Here is a 9,510-nt window from a genome sequence, read left to right on the forward strand (position 1 = left end):
CAGTTCTAGTTCAGTTCTAGTTCAGTTCTAGTTCAGTTCTAGTTCAGTACTAGTTCAGTTCTAGTTCAGTTCTAGTTCAGTTCTAGTTCAGTTCTAATTCAGTTCTAGGTCAGCTCTGATTGAGTTCTAGCTTAGAACAGAACAAATTATAAAATTATCCCCAACTCCGGAAAATCTTCTTTAAACCATTCCCAAATAAGTATATATGATTTAATGAGATATAGTATGCCGTAATTAAAACATTTATTTTAACACTCTTAAATAGCAAAGAAATAAACAATATAATCATAATTAACTTATTTTCAATTATTTATTTACTACCTCCAAAAAGTATGCCATAGAATTGTGTTCATAAAATCTCTACGCTTAAAAACAGGTGTAACAAATCACGTTGCTAATAAATTTTTAACACTTTTAACGTTGAGTTAATTTTAAAACTAAATACAGAACTCATTTTCAAACAAAAGATTTTCCTTGTTTTATTTCTAATCATTGTTTAAATTGTTTTCACGTTTCTCGAGAACGCTTCGGGGGTAAAAACCCCAACCACCTACACATGCTTGCAAGCAACCAAAACATAATAATGCATTCTTTACACATTTAAGCAGAGACATAAAATTGTAATTTACTTAATGACAATTATAAAATTTAATTGCTTTAACTACACTTAATGAAAACAAGAGACAAGAGTCATAAAAAAATTTTAATATAAAATTACAGAAAATTACACATCTCTCAAACAAACATATCGACGCATGTAAACTGTCATAAAAAATGGGTACAAAGTAACCGAATCAAATCTCATTTTATTATAACGAGGTAATAAAATAAATAAATGAATGATAGAAAGTAAGAAGAGTGAAGGAATAGCAGACAGACAGGAAGACAGTAGCAAAAGGTTAATGAACCTGGGAGTTTTTTACGGGCTTTAATTGAAATTTTATGATAGAAATTAATAGTTTAGAAGTAGTCAAGTTAAAGAAATTTTAAGAATAAATAAAAAGTCTTTTTTACCCAATGTAAAATCATCGTTTACACGGTGTCAACTATATAAAATTAGAAAGTAATGATATCTTTCATATATGGAGTAAAATACATAATTTACATAGTGTCTACATTGTTGACAAAAAGTGGTAGAGCGATTCAAGTTAAGTCCTAGTTTAGTTTTAATCTTATTCTGATTTAGTACTAATTCAGTTCTAGTTTAGTTCTAGTTTTGGTCTAGCTGTGTTCCAGCTGTGTTCTAGTTGTGTTCTAGTTCTGTTCTAGTTCTGTTCTAGTTCTGTTCTAGTTCTGTTCTAGTTCTGTTCTAGTTCTGTTCTAGTTCTGTTCTAGTTCTGTTCTAGTTCTGTTCTAGTTCTGTTCTAGTTCTGTTCTAGTTCTGTTCTAGTTCTGTTCTAGTTCTGTTCTAGTTCTGCTCTAGTTCTGCTCTAGTTCTAGTTCTGTTCTAGTTCCGTTCTAGTTCTGTTCTAGTTCCGTTCTAGTTCTGTTCTAGTTCTGTTCTAGTTCTGTTCTAGTTCCGTTCTAGTTCTGTTCTAGTTCTGTTCTAGTTCTGTTCTAGTTCTGTTCTAGTTATGTTCTAGTTCTGTTCTAGTTCTGTTCTAGTTCTGTTCTAGTTCTGTTCTAGTTCTGTTCTAGTTCTGTTCTAGTTCTGTTCTAGTTCTGTTCTAGTTCTGTTCTAGTTCTGTTCTAGTTCTGTTCTAGTTCTGTTCTAGTTCTGTTCTAGTTCTGTTCTAGTTCTGTTCTAGTTCTGTTCTAGTTCTGTTCTAGTTCTGTTCTAGTTCTGTTCTAGTTCTGTTCTAGTTCTGTTCTAGTTCTGTTCTAGTTCTGTTCTAATTCTCTTCTAGTTCTGTTCTAGTTCTGTTCTTGTTCTGTTCTAGTTCTGTTCTGTTCTAGTTCTATTCTAGTTCTGTTCTAGTTTTCTTCTAGTTTTCTTCTAGATTTCTTCTAGTTTTCTTCTAGTTTTGTTCTAGTTTTGTTCTAGTTTTGTTCTAGTTTTGTTCTAGTTCTGTTCTAATTCTGTTCTAGTTCAGTTCTAGTTCTGTTCTATTTTTAGTTCAGTTCTAGTTCAGTTCTAGTTTAGTTCTAGTTTTGTTCTAGTTTTGTTCTAGTTCAGTTCTAGTTATGTTCTAGTTCTGTTCTAGTTCTGTTCTAGTTCTGTTCCAGTTCTGTTCTAGTTCTATTCTAGGTCAGTTTTAGTTCTTTTGTAGTTCTGTTGTAGTTCTGTTCTAGTTTTGTTCTAGTTCTATTTTAGTTCTGTTCTAGTTCAGTTCTTGTTCAGTTCTAGTTTTCAGTTCAATTTCAGATCTAACTTTGAAAATTGTTTGCGAAGATTTTAAATTGTTAGAAAAGCACGTAACAACAACACGTGTAGACTAAATGTTTCATTTTTATTAGAATTACATTTGCAAATTTTTTTTTAAATATAAATGAAGATAAAAATTGGCATACATTTATATAAAAATTTGTATTTGCTAGGAAATATTTTTTTTCGATCAAAATTATCTAGAGGGATTTTCCCTTTAGACAATAAATGATATATATGTATATTAATTGATTCACATGTACTAACCGGGTATTAACTGCTTTAGTATGTTTTTTTAATTAATTAACAAAACCTTGTTTTTAAGTTTTTATTTTTGTTCGAAAACACAACAGTTATTATAAAAATATATGTAAGTCTGTTCTGTATATAGATCTTATCAGTTTGAAACCCTTCCCTTTATTTGTATTTGTTTGCCTTTTCTGTTTGATAATTTTAGAGATATAATTAAATGATGAAATTTATGTTAGTATTCTACCTATAGTCATAATTTTTGTGATCCCAAACTCTTTTTTTTTAATTTAAACCATAATAAAAATGACTCACTTTTTGCGGTTTTTTTAACAAACAAAAAAAAATTATGAACAGAAAAACTGTTGGCGGCTTTTTTTACATTTGATTCTTAAACAATTTATTTAACATTTAGAAAACAATGGTATTAAAAATCTAATTTATACAATTTGGAAAAAAAACATTGTTTATAAAAATAAACAAAATTAAACTTATAAGTTAATAATACTATGAGATAATTAATGGTTGACATACAGTTTGGTAATAATTTTTTTTTTACAAATAACATAATTTAAATACATAATAGTTATAATACCAATAGGAATAATACAAATAATTTGTTGTGTTTAAAGAGGGGAAGGAAGAAAAATGAGTTTTTACTTATTTTTTATTGAAAACTTTAGCATTTTTTATATATTTTTTTGATTTACAAAAATAATATGTTATAACATATATGTTTAATGTCAAGACATATTTATTGTAAAGATAGTTGCTTAATAAAACTAATTTACATTATGATGTTAATACTTAAATACTTTTGGAATGTTTTACATTTTGGTTTAATACTTAATATAGAATTCTTATACAAAATCTTTGTGTTGTGACATAAATGTTATGAGATGTCGCAAGATTTGTTAGCAAAAATTTATTTTTCAAGAAAATTTATTAATTGCCAATTAAATCAATTAAATTTTTAATAAAAAATTTCCAAGTTTTTTTTTTGTCATGACATAAATGTTAAAAGATTTTATGTTATAACATTTTCAAATGACATATGACATAAATGTTAAAAACTTTTATGTTATAACATTTTTGAACAAAAAAACTATATTTTTTGAATAAATGTTTTACATTTGGGTTTAAATTTTAAAACTTTTCATTATGGCATGACATAAATGTTATGAGATTTTATGTTAAAATAAAAATGACAAATTCTCAATAAGTATATAATTTACAACTTTTGCTGAAATTTTTTAAGAAATTTTAAATATTTATGTTAATTTATTACAATTTCTGTTATGTTATAACATAAATGTTAGAGACTTTTATATTTTAAAATTTTTGAACAATAAAACTAAATTTTTTTCCTAAATTCCACAACATTTTTTTTATTTTTCTTTTTGTTATACATTTGGGTTTGAATTTTTAAACTTTTTAATATGTCATGACATAAATATTATGAGATTTAATGTTTAAACAAATCTCTAGCAAATTGCAAATCCTAAATGAATAATAATCTATAACTTTTGTCGTAATTCTTTACGAAATTTTAACATTTAAATTTTATTATTAAAAAATCATTATGTTATGACATAAATGTTACAAGATTTCATGTTATGACATTTTGAACAATAAAACTAGATTTTTTTTCATAAATCCCAAAACATTTCTTTTATAGCCTTTTTGTTTTACATTTACATTCAATTTTTAAAATCCAACACAATGTCATGACATAAATGTTATGAGATTTTATGTTAAAACAAATGGCAGATCTTTAACGAATATAATTTATAACTTTTGCTTTAATTATTTACGAAATTTTGAAAACTTTTTAATATTAATAATTACAAAACTATTATTATGTTATGACAACTAAAGAAAACTTAGTTATGTTATGACAAAAATGTTAGATAAGTTTATGTCACGATTTTTTTTCATTTTTTTTAATATTTCGTTGTAACTTTATTTATAAAATTTATATTTGTTAAAAATATTTTTAACAATTTGTATTAATGACATAAATGTCGTAACATAATGTCATGTCATAACATAAATGTTTTTTATCAAGTTGTTCTATCAAAATTTATGATTTTAATTAATTTTTGTTAAATTTACTTTTTAAATTGTGTTAATATCATGACATAAATCTCATAACATAATGTCATGTCATAACATCAATATTTAGTATCAAGTTATTCTGACGAAATTTATGTTTTTTTTTAATATTTGTTAAAATTGCTTTTAAATTTATTGTAATGTTACATCATAAAGGCCTGACATAATGGCATGTCATAACATTAATGTCTGACATAATTTGGAAAAAAAATGGTAAAAAAAATTTCAGTTTTCCTTTAGCTTCTCCACTTCCCCTCTTGAATTTTATTGTTTTTTTTAACTAACTTCCAATTTAAACTATTTACACAATATATATATAGTCAAAACTCTTAAAACCTACTCTTACCCCTCGGACCCTTACACCTTCGTGCAGTACGTTTCATTTGTAAAAGCATTCACCGGCTGTTGATTCATTGTATAGGGCGGTGGAGTAGCTGCCAGCACCTCATTCAATGTCGCTGAAGTATCTTGTCTGGCCAGACCTGGCAATCTTAAAGAACCGAATTCATTATAGGACGATTTAAAGAATTTACTTATATAATTGGCAGTAATCAAGGCACCCAAGACCCCTATTAAAGAGCCCGCTAAAACATCTGACCAATGATGCCAATTATCCATAACACGAGTAAGAGCAGTAAACCAGGCCAGCATAATGAGGGCAAACTGAATGAAATGTCTTGTCAAATCCGATCTACGCCAGTGCATTCTTTTCTGCAGATATAAAGATATATACACTAAAGCATAGAAGGCTAAACTCGAATGACCACTAGGAAAAGAGAGACGAGATTGTCTAACATCTTGTATAGTATAACCGGATCCGAGACAAAAATAATTCTCTACATATCTATGTTGATTAATCAAATCATTACAAGTCGTGCCATCGGATAGTTGGGGCTGACACACAGCCATAAAATGAGGCCTTAAACGTCCAATAGTATATTTAGCCACTTCGGTGGCATCGAACGTCAACAGTAAACCAAAACAAAAGTATACAAATTGTTTAAAACAATTAGTCGTCCAGGTGGGTATTTGACGACCAAATATATTCCGAGTATTACTCAATTGTCCCTTGTTATATTGTCGCGCATATTCTCCTATAACCAACACTATTACCGGTGGTAGGCCTACTATTAAACCCAGCATTATAGGGGTTATAGTATTGCCTTTGAAGGGATAACGTATGGTTTCATCATCACAAAAGAAACCGCGTCGAAAAGGTTCTATAGCAAATTCACACACTACTATGGGTATGATGAGCACTATGAAGATCAAGAGATCGAGTAAAAGGCGCTGCAGTAATCTACGACTTTCCGAGGATTGAGCGGTATTGCAATTGTTGTTGTTAGCTGAGGTTTGCATTTTATTGTGAGAGTTTTTTTCTTTGGGTATTTAATGTTAAATTTTTAAAGTTTAATTTGTATTTAGTTTCAGGGGGTCTTTGGACCACTTATTGCGCTTTAAGATTTTTCACTTTTCTTAGGAAGTTTCTTGTTTGTAATGGTTTGTTCTTGATGTTTTTGGGAATTATTAGTATTTGTTTATCTTAAACCGCTTTTATTTGTTTAATCTTTAAAAGGGGGACCTTTTACAACTTTTAGTTTTAGTTTAGGGATTGTTTAGAAATAACTGCCCTTAAGTCAAGAGTTTTTAAAGTTCAATGTATGCTGCCCGTGTTATTAAATTTCTGTTTAATTTACACTTTTGCAGGTTTTTAATATATTGGATTTTTAAAGGGGCACCTGGACCATGTATTAATGAAGTTTGAAATTTAGTTTATTGTTGTTTTGAGAAATAAGTTTTATACATTTCTTATTTAGAATTGTTATGCTAATACTGTGGTTTATTAAAACTGTTAAAATTCCCCCAAATGTGTTAAGGGGTCTCTTGACCACTTATGATATTTGCCACAAATAGTTGAGTTTTTGATGATTATCCAGTTGTTAATGATTGTTGAAAGTATTAGTTGTTTTCTTTGCTTCAAACTTTTATAATTCTTTTGTAGATGTTAAACTCTTAAGGGGGGTTTTAGACCACTTGAATATTTCACCTCCAGTTAGTGCTTTTCTACTAGAAATTTAATATTTTTATTGTTTTTTTTAATATTTTAAAACTGCAGTACAATCACTTATTATTTACACTATTATTTGATTTTTTAAAGGGGACCTTGGACCACTTAGAAATTGCACTTTAATTGTCTTCTTATTGAAGTGGTATTTTTATTGTTTTTTATTTCAAACTGTTATACTATTTCTTTATTTTATTAAAACTGTTATAATTCTCTTTTAAAAGGTTGATATTTCGTAGGGGTCTCTTGACCACTTAAGAATTTCGATTCTCTTAGCACTTTTATTCAACAAAACTAATACGTTATTTAAGGTTTCTTTTAGTCACTGTATATTTTTGTCTTCGATATAGATTTCTTTAAAATTTTCAGGGCAAATGAACCATATTTTGTTTTTACAAAATCTTATGATCGCTTCTTAATTTTTCACTTTAATTGTTAAATTATTTATATTTTTGTTAAAATTTTCTTTATTTCGTGTTAAAAAATTCCAATTTTTTTATTAATAAAAATTCGTTTGTTATTGTTAGTAAATCCACTGCACTCTCTTACACGATCACTTTTATTATGACGTTTAACTACTCGCTCACTACGTTTGCTGATTCAGTAATAACTTTTCAAAAAAATTCTTTACAATTATTTTGCAGGCTCGTAGTCAGCGATGCGCGTCGTAGTTTTCGTTGTAGTCGCAGGGTCGTTTGCTGTCGTTAGACTGAAGTTCTGTTCATTAAAATCATGTAGTTTTTTTTATAGATTTAGAAAAACAAAAACGTATTTTTTTCAGTTGCTGAATACAATTTTACAAATTTATAACCAGTGAGTCCCAATAGCGTTGAATTTTATGACTTCTGTTTTAATTTGTTGCTTTTTTTTCGTTAATGAAAATGACTATTAAATATATTGTTGGAGTAATCTGCTGGTAGTAGTTTGGTGGTAGTAATCAACGTCATTATTGTTATTATACACTTCATCATGATGATAATGTTGTTAATTTATTTTGCCTTTTTTTGCTATAATTTATGAAGCTATATGGAGGATTCAAAAAATTTTAAAGTAGTCTGCAAATGAATAACGAGGACGGTTTACACTGAAAAGAAAGAGAGAGAATGAGAAAATTTACGAAAAAATCTTAAAATTTAGAGAAACATAGTTTTATATTTGAAATTAAAAAAGTAAAATACATTTTATACATAATGTCAAAGACGATAATAGATATAGATAGATAGATAGATAGATAGATAGATAGATAGATAGATAGATAGATAGATAGATAGATAGATAGATAGATAGATAGATAGATAGATAGATAGATAGATAGATAGATAGATAGATAGATAGATAGATAGATAGATAGATAGATAGATAGATAGATAGATAGATAGATAGATAGATAGATAGATAGATAGATAGATAGATAGATAGATAGATAGATAGATAGATAGATAGGTAGATAGATAGATAGATAGTCAGTTAGTTAGTTAGTTAGTTAGTTAGTTAGTTAGTTAGTTAGTTCGTTAGTTAGTTTGTTAGTTTGTTAGTTTGTTAGTTTGTTAGTTTGTTAGTTTGTTAGTTTGTTAGTTTGTTAGTTTGTTAGTTTGTTAGTTTGTTAGTTTGTTAGTTTGTTAGTTTGTTAGTTTGTTAGTTTGTTAGTTTGTTAGTTTGTTAGTTTGTTAGTTTGTTAGTTTGTTAGTTTGTTAGTTTGTTAGTTTGTTAGTTTGTTAGTTTGTTAGTTTGTTAGTTTGTTAGTTTGTTAGTTTGTTAGTTTGTTAGTTAGTTAGTTAGTTAGTTAGTTAGTTAGTTAGTTAGTTAGTTAGTTAGTTAGTTAGTTAGCGGAGAACTCTTCCTTTAAACTTTTTTCTATTTCCACCTTGAAAAATTGTTGTTTTCCTAATTGGGTCAGTATATCTTAAGTGATAAAAATTTGAGGCCACTTTATGTGCACTAGCTCTGGTTACGGTTGTTGGATTGTGATTTTGATAGCGACAAGGAGAAGTAGAGAATGTGGTTAATAATAAATATAATTACATTTATAATCGATGTAGTGCTACCTAATCGATTGGTGTAATAAATATTGCGGTTTAAAACCGAATACCCTACAACAGATATGTAACGTTCATCATAAATGCAAACTAATTCCATTCAAAACATCACATTATTCCACTTGTTACACATTTACTCTTTTCAGTTTCTCTCTCATATATTAAATTTATTTTTAAAAAAGTTATTTCACTCTTACATCATTTTGTTTTTGTTAATTTTATAACATTACAATTATGTATTATTTACCTTCTTAACACTTGTTACATTTGTTTACATTTCGTGTTTTTTTGTTTTTTTTTGTTTATTCTTATATTTTACATTTCTTATTTTGACGCCAATAAAACAGGCGATTGTTTACTGTCTTTAATAAAATTATTCTTAAGCATTTTTATGGCAATTTTTTTATTATTTTCTTAAGTATAAAATTGCATTTTTTTGTGTTTATTTTGTGTCCCCAAAAAGTTAAACAAACAAAAAAAATTTAAAATTTTTATTGCTCTTAATGATATAAAATGATTGTGCTAAATTTTTTTAGCTAAAAAGACGTACTTCTATACGAAATTATTTATTAAAGAGTATATTTGTTTTATATTTTTTTAGTTGTAGATGTTTTTTTGTGTTATTATTGTCGCAAGTTGTCTCTCAATTATCTTATCTGGGTGATCTTGAAGTTAAATAATGGCTAAATGAAAAAAACTTAGAAAATGCACAATTTACTTTGGTTTACAAAAAAAAAAAA

General features: G+C 27.2%; 1 protein-coding gene across 1 annotated transcript in view; it reads right to left on the reverse strand.

Moving 5' to 3' along the window:
* Positions 1-3,938: 3,938 nt before the first annotated feature.
* LOC111686005 (putative phosphatidate phosphatase) overlaps positions 3,939-9,510 on the reverse strand; it is a 16,921-nt gene continuing 11,349 nt past the window's right edge. The window contains exon 2 of the mRNA XM_046952607.1: positions 3,939-7,818. Within this exon, the coding sequence (XP_046808563.1) occupies positions 5,027-6,028 (1,002 nt within the window). The 5' untranslated portion in view covers positions 6,029-7,818 and the 3' untranslated portion in view covers positions 3,939-5,026. The remainder of the gene's footprint in view (positions 7,819-9,510) is intronic.

The sequence above is a fragment of the Lucilia cuprina genome, chromosome 5 (assembly GCF_022045245.1).
Source record: "Lucilia cuprina isolate Lc7/37 chromosome 5, ASM2204524v1, whole genome shotgun sequence".
Lineage (NCBI taxonomy): Eukaryota > Metazoa > Arthropoda > Insecta > Diptera > Calliphoridae > Lucilia > Lucilia cuprina.